The following is a 17065-nucleotide window of genomic DNA, read 5'->3' on the forward strand; positions in this document are numbered from 1 at the left end:
TAATCCAATACTAAAAGCAAATTAAAACCCCTTAATATATAAAACCGAACATACATACAAACATACCATGCATACAATAGTAATGGCCTAGGGGGAGAAAAAAGTCTTAATTCCCCCATGCCTGGCGGCAGAGGTGGGTTTTAAGTAGCTTACGAAAGGCGAGGAGGGTGGGGGCAATTCTAATCTCTGGGGGGAGTTGGTTCCAGAGGGCCGGGGCTGCCACAGAGAAGGCTCTTCCCCTGAGTCACGCCAAGTGGCATTGTTTAGTTGACGGGACCCGGAGAAGACCCACTCTATGGGGCCTAACTGGCCGCTGGGATTCGTGCGGCAGAAGGCGGTCCCTGAGATAATCTGGTCCGGTGCCATGAAGGGCTTTAATAAGGCTTTCCAATTTTAATTTATCCCAAGTGAGAGTCCTTTCAGGCTTGGTGGGCAGCTGAAACCTAACTTAAGATCGTGCAGAATGCAGCTGGGAGAGCAATCATGGGCTTCCCCAAATATGCCCATGTCACACCAACACTCCGCAGTCTGCATTGGTTGCCGATCAGTTTCCGGTCACAATTCAAAGTGTTGGTTATGACCTATAAAGCCCTTCATGGCACCGGACCAGATTATCTCCGGGACCGCCTTCTGCCACACAAATCCCAGCGACCAGTTAGGTCCCACAGAGTGGGCCTTCTCCGAGTCCCGTCAACTAAACAATGTCGTTTGACGGGACCCAGGGGAAGAGCCTTCTCTGTGGCGGCCCCGGCCCTCTGGAACCAGCTCCCCCCAGAGATTAGAATTGCCTCCACCCTCCTCGCCTTTCGTAAGCTCCTTAAAACCCACCTCTGCAATCAGGCAAGGGGGAACTGAGATATTCCTTCCCCCTAGGTCTTTACAATTTATGCATGTTATGTTTGCATGTATGTTTGGTTTTTAATAAGGTTTTTTTTAGTTGTTTTAGTATTGGATTGTTACATGCTGTTTTTATCATTGTTGTTAGCCGCCCCGAGTCTACAGAGAGTGGCGGCATACAAATCCAATAAATAATAATAATAATAACAACAACAACAACAACTTTCTGGATGAGAAGCAACCTCTTAACAGGGAAGCAAGACAATGCGGTATGTTTAACATGCCATGTGAATGCCTTATGTATGTGAATCTGAATAAGCATGCATGCTTTATTTTTATATAAATATATGCAAAATAATGCATTTTCTAAATTTTTTAATATTTCATTAAATTTATATGCTGCCCATCTTACTGTCACTGAAGAATAATGTCTGAAGAGAACAGACATTCTTGAAAGCCTGAAGTGCTGTCTAGGGTTGCTTATAATAATGTGAAATTTCTCCTCTTATTTCTCTAATAATAATAATAATAATAATTATTATTATTATTATTATTATTATTATTATTATTATTATTATTTATCTGGGCCGTATTCAAAAAATATCTTTGAATGGTGTCCCAAACTATACCAAGAGAAGAATAAGGAAAATCCACATTAGATGCAGTTTTTTTGGACATTTCATTTAAAAAATAAATAAAATAGTCTTAAAATGATAAAAGGGAAAACACAGAAGTGGGAGGAAGGGGAAAGGGAAGTTAGGAATATCTTAAGAGGAGAAAAAGAGGGAACTTACGCAATCCGATTGACCGCAGCATCTTCATCCACTAAGAATAGGAGGAAAAAATTGTATTATTACTGTTACTAAATTAAGTGCCCAAAGCTACTTTTCTACCAAAGAAGCCAAGATTACATCTATAGTTCATTTTGCCAGTCTAGTAAGGTAGACCAATCAGCACTCTAAGCTTCTCCCAGGACCGCCCACTATCATGGAGCAGTAGAGATCTGAATTTGTGTCATCCAGTGACAAATCTTTAATTGAAGCATACGTGAGATATTTCTAACAGGAAGTGTAAAGATGGCATTTTGTCTTTTCCATATTCCATGCTGGTGACAGAACGTTTTATATTATAGCTGCTTGAATCCCAGTGAAACAATGGCAACCTTTCACACTTTAGTGCATGATGGCGAACCTTTTTTCCCTCAGGTGCACATGCTATCGCATAGGCACAAGTGACCACAACCATAATTCAATGTCTGGGGAGGGTGAAAACAGCTTCCTCTGCTCCCTGGACGCCCTCTGGAAGATGGAAACAGTGTGTTTCCCAACTTCTGGTGGCCCCAGTAGGCTCGTGTTTCACCCTCCCCAGGCTCCAAAGGCTTTCCTGGAGCCGAGGAGAATAAAAACACCCTCCCCTATCCCCCCCCAGGCCCTCTGGAAGCCAAAAACACCCACCCAGAGCCTCCGTGCAAGCCAAAATTCAACTGGCCAGCAGACACATGCACATTGCAGCTGAGCTAGGGCAACAGCTCGTGTGCCAGCAGATATGGCTCCGTATGCCACCTGTGGCACCCCTGCCATAGGCTCGCCATCACTGCTTTAGTACAAAGTGTCCCCCTCGCTCATTGCAAAACCATGACTTTATACCAGTGTTTCCCAACCTTGGCAACTTGAAGATATCTGGACTTCAACTCCCAGAATTCCCCAGCCAGCGAAGTCCAAATATCTTCAAGTTGCCAAGGTTGGGAAACACTGCTTTATGCAAGGGCAAAATCTAATACACATTATAAATCACAGTGAAAACACAGAGGAAAGTTGCCTAGGAGAGGAATTCTCCAGGACTGCTAGAAGTTACTTCTTGTCCAGCATAATCAATTATAAAATATGCAGCTGAGGACAAAAACTCATCCAATCAAACTGAGCAGGCTTGGTTGACCGGGGATGAGAGAATCTACTGTTAGTTCGTTTTGAGATAAACTCTCATGGAGAAGTTTCTGGTACTTTCTCTTCACTATCACAAAGAGTTGGCTAGAGTTTTTCTTCTGCTCCTCCATCTGCAGATAAATCCAACCCTCCTCAGAGAAGGTGGTGTCCTTGAAATTCAGAACACAAAGCAGAATATACGGGAGTTGTGTTCTGTACACAACAGTGGTGAACGGTGCCTCTCCTCAGCCATAAGACAACACACTGGGTGGTTAGAACCACACACATAAAAATGTCCTTATGAACCTGATGTCCAATTGTGTAGGGTTAAGAGTAGCACAAGGAAGGTTTGATGAAAATCCCTATGTTCTAGTTATCTATCTAGGAAAAAATGTTTTGTTACGGTATAAGAGTAAAACCAGATTGCAAATTGATCTTAAAAGTACATTGTTCCCACGATCTTCGCGGGTTTGAACTTCACGAAAAGTCTATACCACTGTTTTTCAAAAATATTAATTAAGAAATACTTCGCAGGTTTTTCCCCTATACCACAGTTTTTCCCGCCCGATGACGTCATATGTCATCGCCAAACTTTCGTCCGCCTTTAATAAATATTTTTTTAAATGAACTTTAATAAATAAACATGGTGAGTAATAATCTAAATGGTTCCTAAGGGAGTGGGAAATTGTAATTTAGGGGTTTAAAGTGTTAAGGGAAGGCTTGTGATACTGTTCATAGCCAAAAATAGTGTATTTACTTCCGCATCTCTACTTCGCGGAAATTCGACTTTCGCGGGCGGTCTCGGAACGCATCCCCCGAGGGAATACTGTAGCCAGATCCCATTGTTTCTCTCATATTCCTTATGCCCAATAAGTGTCAGCATCAAACTACAAGTTGGAAAATTGTTAAGCTGGAAAAAGAGTTAAATTCCCTAGGCCAACTGCTGTCAAGGCAACTAAACTAACAACAGCATAAACAAACTTTAATTTAAAAGAGAAAAGGCCCTTCTGTAGGGACTGGGTGCAGAGACTTCGGCGTTGTTGCAAAGCAGGAGAGCTCTGGGGAAGAAATATTTCCATTTGGGGCGATATTGTGTCCAGAAGTTTCCTTTGCAGGCATTCTGCCTAGATGTTATTCAAGAGTTGAAGCCTGAGAGAGCCCACAGGGTCCGCTCACCCATTGCTTTGAGAACAATTTATAGATTGTTCACAACCTTGGCCACTTGAAGACTTGTGGACTTCAACTCCCAGAACTGGGAATTGCAATTGGTTGCAAAGGGACATTTGCCAATTCTGCTAAAATCAGCTGGCTTAGTTGCAAGTTTGAGATAGATGCTCTGAGGTTCATACAAGGCAGTTGAGAAAAAATATGGAAGACCGTCAAGTTTCACACTGGCTGATAGAGATGTTTAGGATCAAACAAATTCAATTCAATTCAATTTATTAGATTTGTATGCCACCCCTCTCCAAAGACTCGGGGCGGCTCACAATAACTCGGGGCGGCTCACAACAAGTTGTGAGAAAGGAACTGCTAGAAGGGAACAACTTAATTTATTACCATATTTTTAGACTATAAGACACACCAGTGTATAAGACGCACCAAGATTTTAAAGAGGTAAGTAAGGAAAAAAAGGTTTTGTCCTCCCCAGCCCCCAGGAGCACCCTGCAAGCCTCCAAAACCCTCTGCACACCCTGTTTTTTTTTTGCAAACAGATCCATTTTTCACCTGATTTTGTGAAAAATGGGGCACACAGAGGGTTTGGGAAGCCTCAGAGTGCTCCTGGGGGCTGGGGGAAGGCAAAAACATTGTTTTTGCACAAAAACCAGACCATCTTTCACCCTTTTCTCTATTTTTTGCAAAAACAGGGATGTGCAGAGGGTTTGGGAGGCCTACAGAGAGCTTCTCGGCCCCGTTTTGTTTTGCAAAAACTGTGTTTTGCCCTCCTCCACCCCGCAGGAGCACTCTGCAGGCCTCCCAAACCCTCTGCTCAGCCCATTTTTGCAAAAAAATGGCCCAATATGGGACTTGGGGCATGGCTGCAGGAGGCCAAAAATGGCTGTATTTGGAGTATAAGATGCACCAACACTTCCACCTTCTTTTAGGGGGGAAAACTGCATCTTATACTCTGAAAAATACGGTAATTGGACTGGTACAGAAGCATTGAAGACTTTATGACAGTACAACCTTCCTCAATCTGATGCCCTCCTGGACCTATCAGAATTACAGCTGTGATAGTGCTAACCTGGAACTGGTTTTCCTTCTGGGAATTTGTAGAAGTAATAATCCAGCCAATGATTTTCCGGCATTCATCTACTTGAGAGATGTTTGCCTGGAAAGGCCAAACCTTTGCCAATGCAAATGTTGCAGCGCAGATGTTCACTGTGAACACATCCATACCAGAAGGTGTGGATTTCCACAGTGCGCTAAGTCATCAGGTTAATTGTCTGATTTCGACATTATATAATACTGCAAGTGAACTCAGCCACCATAGTGTTTCAACCTTGGTGAGTTTAAGTTGTGGGTTGTTCAGCAAACCCAGGATTAAACAAGAGCATTTTGTGCAATATGAACTTTGTTGATTTGCTATAATTGAGCAGGACACATATTTTGGAAATTTTAAAATCAAGAGACACTGCTAGTTTCATACAAATCTAATAAATAAATAAATAAATAAGTTTCATTCTCCCCCTAAACCAGTGCTTTTTAAATAGTGGGGTGGGCCACCCGGAAGGGGGGGGGCATGGATAAATAGAAACATAGAAACATAGAAGACTGATGGCAGAAAAAGACCTCATGGTCCATCTAGTCTGCCCTTATACTATTTCCTGTATTTTATCTTACAATGGATATATGTTTATCCCGGGCATGTTTAAATTCAGTTACTGTGGATTTACCCACCACGTCTGCTGGAGGTTTGTTCCAAGGATCTACTATTCTTTCAGTAAAATAATATTTTCTCATGTTGCTTTTGATCTTTCCCCCAACTAACTTCAGACTGTGTCCCCTTGAAGTTAGTTGGGGGAAAGATTAAAAGCAACATGAGAAAATATTATTTTACTGAAAGAATAGTAGATCCTTGGAACAAACCTCCAGCAGACGTGGTTGGTAAATCCACAGTAACTGAATTGCTGGGGGAGGCGGCGCGTGACCCCGGGGAACATGATTTTTTTTGCTGCAGGAAGTAGGGGTTTTTTTTGCACCAAACAATAGCACAAAGCAGGAGATATGAAATGCAGATAACAAACCCTTAAGAGACACCTTGGAAAAGTATTTAAAAGGGATGAAAAGAAAGGAGGAGAGAGACAGAGATAATGAGACAAATATAAGTCTCCTGAAAGCTAAGACTAGGAAATACGACAAAGTGTACGTAGCACTTGGTTTCATTGTGACTATGGTGGGAGAGGAGGAAAGATCAATATGTTTACTGGGTCTAAAAATGTTGGCAGCATGTAGCCAAATAAATTAAGGCATCACTTAAAACACATTGAACTACAATCGCTTGAGGTTTTGAGTCTTGTTCTGCATGGCTTCCACAACTTCAATGGTAAGTGTGGTATAAAGGTTCAGGACTGGGAAGGACAAAGGGGAGACTCGGGTTCCAGTCTATCTTCAACTCCCTGGGTGATTTTGGGCCAGTCCCGCTCTCTCAACCCAGCCCACATCATAGGTTTGTTGCTCCTGGGAAAAACGATAAACACTTCCTGAAGAAGATCCATCTAACAAAATTGGGAATCTAACAAATGAATAAATCTGCCTTCTGAAACCATGTACCTAGGGCAGCTTTCCCAAACCTAGACACCTCTTGGTGGAATGAGTTTCTGCTCCCCAGTAGGTCTGGCCTTTGCTGAGAATTCTTGGCACTGAAATCTGCCCATTTAAGTAGAGGAGAGATGACCTTGATTTGCCCGCCTACCCAGTTACCTGTAGTGAAGTCTGTATGCCTTTTGAAGTAGGTTAAGATGAAGTAACACAGGATGTAGAGGCTGCCAAAAAGAAGGATGCAGATCTGTGGGAGGAGAAGGAAAAACTGGTTATGAGATAGCTGGTCATGAGCCATCCTCAACTCTTCCCAGTGACTCTTGAGGCTATGCAGACCGCTTCATCCAGGGCAAATGGAACACAATTTGGGATACTGTAAGATCATCATCTTCTCTATCCTAGTTACTGAGCAAAACTGTTCTATTCCCCAACCCCCAGTACCCAATGACGCATATAATACAGCAGCAAGAATATCGTATACTCAATTTTGGAAAAACAAAACTATTCCGCCAGAAAATAATACCATAGACAAAATCTATAAATGTACAGAAATGGATAAAATGACAACGGGAATTAAGGGAACAAGTAATTCTGAATATTATGAGATGTTGAACAACTGGTACAGTTGTAGAGAATATATTGAATAGAAACAAGGTGTTGTGATAAAACGTGCAAAAGCATACAAAAATTGAGAAATAAGGGGCATACATAAGTGCACTGGTGTGCCTTTCGTCCCCTGTCCAATTGTCTTTCCTTTCTCTCACTTATCATATATATTTTCTTTCTTTCATATATCCTCTCCTTTAAGTTCACTTTACCCTTATATATATTACTACATGTCTATTTTTCTTCCTATGTATTTGTGTATTGGACAAATGAATAAATGAATAAATAAATAAATAAACCTAAATATGAAATATACTGTATATAACTATAATTAGATATTGGAATGTAAGAAATATAAGGGAATGGGCATTGATCTGTTAAAAACTGTATGACTGTAACTTGTTGCTTGTATCCTTAAGATTTTTATTAATATTGTTTCTTCATTGCTTATTTGACTCCTATGACAATCATTAAGTGTTGTACCACATGATTCTTGACAAATGTATCTTTTTCTTTTATGTACACTGAGAACATATGAACCAAGACAAATTCCTTGTGGGTCCAATCACACTTGGCCAATAAAGAATTCTATTCTATTCTAAAACATTTTTAAAAAACTGTTCTATTCCCATCATTGCATTCAATTTACCTCTAATTTTCCCTTTATCAACATTTCTTTATAAAATTTCTTCAAACTACAAGCAGCCAGGAGGTTTGAGAAAAGCCACATCTCTTCCTCCAATTTTAACTGGGTTCCCTAACATACCTCTTAACAATATACAGTACCTGGAAAGGGGCAATGATTTAAGATCTGGAGAGAGCAAAATAAAACGAGGATGTTAAAGCAGGAAATGGTCAGCCTTTTCCTGCAGCCTACGTGCTTTCATACCAGATCTAGACTGAGTTCAAAGATACGTAAAGCAAAAATAGAGATGGCATCATATAATGGGATAGGTTTGAAGAGCACCAACACTGGCAAACCCGGGAAACCACATTTATGATTGAGGGAATGATATGTGGGTGACAAGAGGGAATAATTGCAACACAGAAACCGTTTCAGGGAAGTGTTGAAAATACCAGTTTCTAAAGGCGGCTTTGAAGTCATTCCATTCAAGCTTACAACTGAAAGGAGGAGTGAACGGAAAAGTGAAGCTGGACGAAGAGTGGATCAGCAGGTTTCATCCTTTCTCTTAGTCTGACTGCTGTATCTCAGATTCTTTATTCTACGTCTTAGCTACTCCATTGCCAACTCATCCTCAATACTCGGAATATCATAACTATGGGAAGAAAGCAAAGCAGTAATTTTTTTAAAAAATGCACCTCCGATTAAAACAGTGTTTCCCAACCATGGCAACTTGAAGCTATTTGGACTTCAACTCCCAGAATTCCCCAGCCAGCGAATGCTGGCTGGGGAATTCTGGGAGTTGAAGTCCAGATAGCTTCAAGTTGCCAAGTTTGGGAAACACTGGATTAAAAGATTTCAAAGTGAAAAATTGTTATTTCCCCTATTCAGACGTTCTTTCAGTTCAAGTCACATTGTCTCCTCTGTTTAACGTCATATAAAATGGAAAACATACCCTCCCAAATCTGTGCATTTCCGGGAACAGGATTCAGAAGTTCAAACAACAAAGCTAAGCATGAAAAGAAGATCCCATCAGTGAAACTATGTAAACAAAAGAAGCCTAAATCTGAAGATTGAATGGTCAGAGCTCTTTAGGCAATAAACATTGCAAAATAATCCTCCAGCTATTTTTTTGTGGAATGAGCATTAAATTAATCTCCAGTCCCAACAAGTATTAGTTATATAAAAAGAAAACACAGCTGTTTCATCTGCCGTATGATAGGCTTAGTGGGCTGCCCAAAGACATTCAATTTTAATTTAAAGGGTCATCTTTTTGCATTATTAGGTTCTAAGATCTTGTTCTTCTCTGTGAGATGATTAAATGCCGCAGGCTCTTAGCCCGCCTTACAGTACAGACCTACCATATTTTAAAACATGACACGCTATCCCTTTTCATTTAAAAAAAAATATATGTTATTAATTTTCAAAGACAAACATAACAAACATAACATAAAACATTTAGTGGAGCTACAGTCGCTCCGCTCAAAGTAGAAGTCATCATCATAATAATAAAAAAGAAAACATCATCTATAAAATATATGAAAATATATAAAATGAAATTATCTATTTTAACATAATAAATCTAAACCTATATAAAAGTTTATAAAGATAAAGAAAAGAAAAATATTTTTTAAGAAAGAAGAATACAGTATATGTTTATATTAGTAAATAATTACCATCTAACACAATTTTACTACTAAATTCAAATATTCAAATTAATATAACAATACACTTATCCCTTTTTTCTTGTTTCCCACCAACTATATACCTTTTGCCAAATATCATAAAACTCTGATTCTTCTTGGTTGTTTAACCGTCTCGTCATCATATCAAGCTCGGCACAATCTAAGACTTTTTAAAGAATATCTGCTTCTTTTGGAATTTTAATATCTTTCCATTTTTGCACAAAAGCTATCCTGGCTGCTGCTAATATATGAACCATTAATATATGTCTTTTTTGTATTTATTATTTGAAATACCTAGCAAAAAAAATTCTGGCGTTTTCTTAATTTCTTGTTGTGTTATTTCTCTCAACCATTTTTCTATTAAATTCCAATATTCTTTTGCTTTTGTGCACGTCCACCAGGTATGATAATAAGTACCACGTCCACCAGGTATGATAATAAGTTTCCAAATGTAAAATAATGCACTTGGGGAAAAGGAATCCTCAATCTGAGTATTGCATTGGCAGTTCTGTGTTAGCAAAAACTTCAGAAGAGAAGGATTTAGGGGTAGTGATTTCTGACAGTCTCAAAATGGGTGAGCAGTGTGGTCAGGCAGTAGGAAAAGCAAGTAGGATGCTTGGCTGCATAGCTAGAGGTATAACAAGCAGGAAGAGGGAGATTGTGATCCCCTTATATAGAGCGCTGGTGAGACCACATTTGGAATACTGTGTTCAGTTCTGGAGACCTCACCTACAAAAAGATATTGACAAAATTGAACGGGTCCAAAGACGGGCTACAAGAATGGTGGAAGGTCTTAAGCATAAAACGTATCAGGAAAGACTTAATGAACTCAATCTGTATAGTCTGGAGGACAGAAGGAAAAGGGGGGACATGATCAAAACATTTAAATATGTTAAAGGGTTAAATAAGGTTCAGGAGGGAAGTGTTTTTAATAGGAAAGTGAACACAAGAACAAGGGGGCACAATCTGAAGTTAGTTGGGGGAAAGATCAAAAGCAACGTGAGAAAATATTATTTCACTGAAAGAGTAGTAGATCCTTGGAACAAACTTCCAGCAGACGTGGTTGGTAAATCCACAGTAACTGAATTTAAACATGCCTGGGATAAACATATATCCATTGTAAGATAAAATACAGGAAATAGTATAAGGGCAGACTAGATGGACCATGAGGTCTTTTTCTGCCGTCAGTCTTCTATGTTTCTACCTATTTATATTTTACATTTCCAACAATTAGGTGAGTTAGTTTGAAACATTTTTGAAATTCTACTTCACTATCCTTTTTCAATTTGGTGTTATCAAGATATGAAGGATTTCCAAAATCCCTCCACCGTAATAGCCAATAGAGCTGGATTCTCACAGAATCTATTCTAGAATATTTACCCATCCCTGATTAACCATATCGAAGAACTGAAGTTGTGAAAAAGAGATTGCTACTAAAAGATAACTAATCCCCTTCGGCAGAGGTGGGTGCCTCCCGATTTGGACCAGTTCTCGCAAACTGGTAACAGCCTACTGCTGATGTCATAATGACATCATGGAAAAGGTTTGGCCAGTGAAGTCCGTGGAGGCTGAAAATATTTCCTGGGAATTTTCTTTCTGCGCATGTGCAGAGGCTGAGTTTCCAGCACTGCACATGTGTCACTATCTTGTTTTCAGATTTTTAAAAAAGAAATTACCACTGCGCATGCACAAAGCACGTATGCACCCACAAGATCTGTCCATGCGGTGCAGGAGGAAGCAAACCCGAGAAAAGTTACAACCCACCCCTGACTTTCAGGGAATTTCAACATTAAGAAAGATGACCACAAATGTGTGCTATCTCAGTTTTTCATCAGAAACAATTGGTTCCAGTCTTTAGACATACAGAAGTATTCTGAAGATGGATGAAGCTTGCCAAGAAGGCCAAACTAACTTCCTTGATCAGGGAAAAGACAGTATCTACCGCACGAATCCCAGCGGCCGATAAGGTCCCACAGAGTTGGCCTTCTCCGGGTCCCGTCGACCAAACAATGTCGTTTGGTGGGCCCCAGGGGAAGAGCCTTCTCTGTGATGGCCCCGGCCCTCTGGAACCAACTCCCCCCAGAGATTAGAACGGCCCCCACCCTCCTTGTCTTTCGAAAATTACTTAAGACCCACCTTTGTCGCCAGGCATGGGGGAGTTAAGTTATCCTTTCCCCATAGGCTACTACAACATGGTATGTTTGTGTGTATGTTGGGGGGGGGGGTTGGTGTTTTTTTTATACAAGGGTTTTTTAGTTGTTTTTATTAATTGGATTGTTCATGTTGTTTTACCACTGTTGTTAGCCGCCCCGAGTCTGCGGAGAGGGGCGGCATACAAATCCAATAAATAATAATAATAATAATCATCATCATCATCATCATCTAAGTGTATTGGCTCATTGGAAACCCCTTATAGACTTTTTCCATGAAACAGGAAAAAATGAACTTAAGATTTACAGCTTTGACGATTAGGAAAAAAAAGTTTAAACGCAAGAGGTAAATTTTGTACCTGGAGTTATATTTATAAGGGAATATTTATAGCTCAGAGTTGAACTGTGAGATCGTCTCTGTGCTTGATTGCTTTTTGCAGACATTTCATTATCCAAACTAGGTAACATCGTCAGTGTAAAATCATGATGATGATGATGATGATGATGATGATACTGTTAGCTAGTTTGGGTAATGAAATGTCTGCAAAAAACAATCAAACTGAGAGAGCGCCAAGGACTCCATTGTAATTATATTTGCTGCAAAAAGATTGGAAGCTGGTTCTATTTCTTTTCAGTTTATTTTTGCTTTTTTTTCTCTTTCTTTATCTTATATTAGTTCTTTTTTAATCTTTTTCTCCAAAAAACTCTTAATTTAAAAAACACAGAAATTCAGAAATTTGAAAGCAGGGAAGAATCAAGGCTGGGAGAGAACAAGGAAGAGGAATGCAACCATGGTTTTGTTTTTTTGAAAGCAGGAAGCCATGGCTTCGATTTTATACCAACCCTATACCCATTGCCCTGTTCTGCATGAAAAGAAGAACAAACGGCTTGTAGTGTTACAGCCTCTTCTCACCCAAAAGGGAAGCAGGAGAGCAAAACAAAATTGTTCCGAGCCAGCTGGCATCCTGTTTAAGTATGATGTGCTTTGGCGTTGCTGCTTGAGAGATGACCTAGCAGAGTGCTATGCAGTTAGGCAGGAAGAAGTGGTTTTTTTCCACCTCCTCTACGATGCCCCAAAATTAACCTTCAAACAGAAAAGGAGCACCCAAAGGGCTCCAAACCTATCAACCTGGGCAGCTTTTTATTCCATGTCTTCATTACCAGATTAAAGTAGCCCTAACCAAGGAGAGGAGGCAGCTTTCCTTAAAAGGCTTCCCTTATGGTCTACTCCAGTGTTTCCCAACCTTGGCAACTTGGAGATATCTGGACTTCAACTCCCAGAATTCCCCAGCCAGCATTCGCTGGCTGGGGAATTCTGGGAGTTGAAGTCCAAATATCTTCAAGTTGCCAAGGTTGGGAAACACTGGCCTACTCTAATGGAAACACAGAAGGTTCCTGCCTTTATTAAGCTTTATTAAGAGAGGAAGCCGAATGCTGCAGAGGTCATTCATCAGGAAACCTGGAGGACTTCAAACCCCTGGAAGAGACAGATGTCAAAAGATGGAGACTCGTGCCAGGCATTTCTAACTAATTACTGCACTTGTAATCAGCATTATGATCCCTAAATCATAGGCTGGGTCACACGCTAAGCTATCCCCTCCCAGTTTGTTTAGTCACAATTCATGAGGTAATTTCCAGTGGGAGCATTAAGTATGGCGCCTTTCAGAGTTTCTTCTGCTGCTGCCAGATCCGATATGCCTCACAGTATAACCCTCGACTTACAACCACTCATTTAGCGACCGTTTGTAGTCATAATGGCACTGAAAAAAGTGACTTATGGCAGTTTTTCACACTTATGACTGTAGTCGTCTGACCAAAATCCAGATACTTAGTGACTTGTATTTATGACGATTGAAAGATCCCAGAATCTTGTGGTCACCTTTTACAAAAAAGTCAATTGGGAAGACAGATTCATTTAACAACCATCTTATTAGCTTAACAATCCCGATGATTCACTTAACCACTGTGCAGCAAAGCTCATTTAACAACTATTTCGCTTAGCAACAAACATTTTGGGCTCAGCTGTGGTAAGGAGGGTGTTTGCCAAGGTTTGCCTGGTGCATCAGTTGCAGCCCTATCTGGACCGGGACTCACTGCTCACAGTCACTCATGCCCTCATCACCTCGAGGTTCGACTACTGTAATGCTCTCTACATGGGGCTACTTTTGAAAAGTGTTCGGAAACTTCAGATCATGCAAAATGCAGCTGCGAGAGCAGTCATGGGCTCCCCAAGGTATGCCCATGTTACACCAACACTCCGCAGTCTGCATTGGTTGCTGATCAATTTTCGGTCACAATTCAAAGTGATGGTTATGACCTATAAAGCCCTTCATGGCATCGGACCAGAATATCTCCGGGACCTCCTTCTGCCGCACAAATCCCAGCGACCGATTAGGTCCCACAGAGTTGGCCTTCTCCGGGTCCCGTCGATTAAACAATGTCGTCTGGCGGGTCCCAAGGGAAGAGCCTTATCTATGGCGGCCCCCACCCTCTGGAACCAGCTCTCCCCTGAGATTAGAACTGCCCCCACCCTCCTTGCCTTTCGTAAACTCCTTAAAACCCACCTCTGCCGTCAGGCATGGGGGAATTGAGACATCTCCCCCGGGCCTATACAATTCATGTATGGTATGTTTGGGTGTATGTCTGTTTTAATAACAGGGTTTTTAAATGTTTTTAAATTATTAGATTTGTCTTGAATTGTTCTATTGTTATTGTGAGCCGCCCCGAGTCTACGGAGAGGGGCAGTATACAAATCAAATCAAATCAAATCAAATCAAATCAAATCAAATCAAATCAATAAATAAATAAATAAATAAATAAATAAATAAATAAATAAGACGTCAAGGACAGCCTATAATCACTTACCTTATAGGAACTGAATTACTTCCAATTCTGTTCCAGAATATTGCTGGTGATTTTTTTAAAAAAATGAATCACCCTAGATCTGTGATGTTCCCATTGATGGGAGCGCTTGTTTCACTCCATTTTGTGGGTTCCGGGTTCAAAGCAATCATTACCCACTCCATTTTTGCCATAAATGTTATCATTCAGTGCCTAGCACATATTGGTTCAACTGCTAATCAGACAAGCCACTTTATCAACAGACCAACATGGATACCCACATGCGTGCACTCCATTTGCATGTGCCTGCCACTTGCATGAATGGACCTATGTGTGCACACGCTTATGTGTGGACATATAGCTGGAATGGACTTTTGCGAATGGACATATGTGTGCACACGCTTGCTAGCCACTCGCACGAAACTAATCCTCCTTGCCAGTCCATAAAGTTGAAGAATTCTGTACTAAATGATGAAGGAGATGCTGGCCATTTAATTTTATTTCATTTTATGTATAAGAATTTTTTAAATTGTTCAATTATTGGGGTATCTCAGAACAGAAGTATAACTAGCTCCCGGCAAGCTGGAGGGCAACATTTTTGGCTCTTTGTGTTCCACAGACAATAGAAAGGAAAACAACTAAGAGTCAGGCTCAAACCATTTAATTTGACACCATTGGTTGATGTAAAATGCCTCTCTGAGTGTCTGATACAAATATAGTTACAAAAAATTCTGAGATCTTATTTATGATTCTTTTAAATAAACCTATGTCTAAAGTAAAATGTGTAATTTATAAGCTATGATTTGTGGCTTTGCATACTGTTTGACTTTACATAATATGCTATATATACTTGTGGATAAGCCAAGAACTTTAGGTGCCCAAATGCACCCCAAAAAATAGGTTTGGTTTATGTGAGGATGGCCTAATTTATTTATTTATTTATTTATTTATTTATTTATTTATTTATTTATTTATTTATTGGATTTGTATGCCGCCCCTCTCCGGAGACTCGGGGCGGCTAACAGCGACAATAAAACAGTGTACAATAGTAATTTGGTATTAGAAATGATTAAAAATCCATTAATATAAAAACCAAACATACATACATACATACCATGCATAGAATTGTAAAGGCCTAGGGGGAAAGAGGATCTCAATTCCCCCATGCCTGGCGGCAGAAGTGGGTTTTAAGTTGTTTACGAAAGGCAAGGAGGGTGGGGGCAGTTCTAATCTCTGGTGGGAGTTGGTTCCAGAGGGCCGGGGCCGCCACAGAGAAGGCTCTTCCCCTGGGTCCCGCCAGGCGACATTGCTTAGTTGACGGGACCCGGAGAAGATCCACTCCATAGGAATATACAGGAATTATTTTCCAAAGCATCCGTATTTCAATATACGGTTGAATATAAGCCCACTCATGGATAAAGAGACCCTTTTATGCCATGTTGATTTATCTACAGGTGGTGCATTTTTCGTGGCATTTTAGTCAACATATTTGAGGGTTGGCTTATGTGGAAATATTGTAGGCTTATATCATGTGAGTATACACAGTATATAAATCAGGTATCGACAAACCCAGGCGCCTGGTCGCCAGTGGCGCCTAGAAAATGTTGTCTGGCGCCTAGAAAATGTTGCCTGCTGTACTGTATGTATACAGCAGAGGTCCCCAACCGCCGGTCCGCGGACCGGGACCGGGCCGTTGGGGCTTTTCAGCCGGTCCGCGGCGCCAGGGCCCCCTCGGCCTTTCCGCACCACCAGCGGCGCTCCCCCCGCCAGCCAGCCAAGCCCCGCGCCCGCCGGAACCGGCTCCTCGCTCTCCCCCCGCCGCCCGCCGCGTTTGCAGGAGGTGGGGAGGGTTGGGCGGCCCGCCAAGGCCAGGAGGGACGCCGCTGCCCCCCCCCCTTCCCTCTCTCCGCCCGCCGCTGCGCCTCCTTGACGGCGAGAGGAAATGCCGGCAAAGGCTTTCCTCAGCGGAGGCCGGCGAAGGTGATATTGAATGTCGGGGGAGAACGGGCGGTTGCACGCGCTTCCTATCTCCCTGCTAGCCCACTCGGAATATTCAAAATAAGAAAAACCTTTGCCGGCGAAGGCTTTTCTTATTTTGAATACAGTATTCCGAGTGGGCTAGCAGGGAGATAGGGAGCGCGTGCAACTGCCCGTTCTCCCCCGACATTCAATATCACCTTCGCCGGCCCCGCCTCTCCTGCAAACCCCCTTGCTGAGAGCCCGGGGCGAAAGTGCTCTCGCAAAGGTGAGGCGGGCAGGGCGTGCGCGCGTCATCGCTGAGAAGAACGGAGAGAGAACGAGAGTGAGTGAGAGCAACAGACAGCAAGATAGAGAGAAAGTGAGAAAGAGAGAGTGAGAAGGGGGGGAGAGAAAGAGATAGCAAGAGAGAGAACAAGAGAGAGAAAGAGCGTGAGAAAGAAAACAAGAAAGAGTGAGAGAGAGAGAAAGCAAAAGAGACAGAAAGAAAACAAGAGAGAGAAAGTGAGAAGAAGAGAGAGAAAGAGGGGGAGAGAGAGAGAAAGAGGGGGAGAGAGAGAGAGAGAGGGGGGAGAGAGAGAAAGAGAGGGAGAGGGAGAAAGAGAGAGGGAGAGGGGGGAGAGATAGCAAGAGAGGGAGAGAGGGAAAGGGGGAGAGAGGGGGGAG

General features: G+C 41.6%; 1 protein-coding gene across 1 annotated transcript in view; it reads right to left on the reverse strand.

Annotated features, from left to right (window-relative positions):
• Window positions 1-17065, reverse strand: part of LMBR1L (limb development membrane protein 1 like) — a 55448-nt gene that overhangs the window by 23130 nt on the left and 15253 nt on the right. The window contains exons 2-3 of the mRNA XM_070740415.1: window positions 6681-6765; window positions 1632-1662 (exon numbers count right to left, since the gene is read on the reverse strand). Coding sequence (XP_070596516.1) covers window positions 1632-1662; window positions 6681-6765 — 116 coding nt within the window. The remainder of the gene's footprint in view (window positions 1-1631; window positions 1663-6680; window positions 6766-17065) is intronic.

This window comes from Erythrolamprus reginae, chromosome 2 (genome assembly GCF_031021105.1).
Source record: "Erythrolamprus reginae isolate rEryReg1 chromosome 2, rEryReg1.hap1, whole genome shotgun sequence".
NCBI lineage: Eukaryota > Metazoa > Chordata > Lepidosauria > Squamata > Dipsadidae > Erythrolamprus > Erythrolamprus reginae.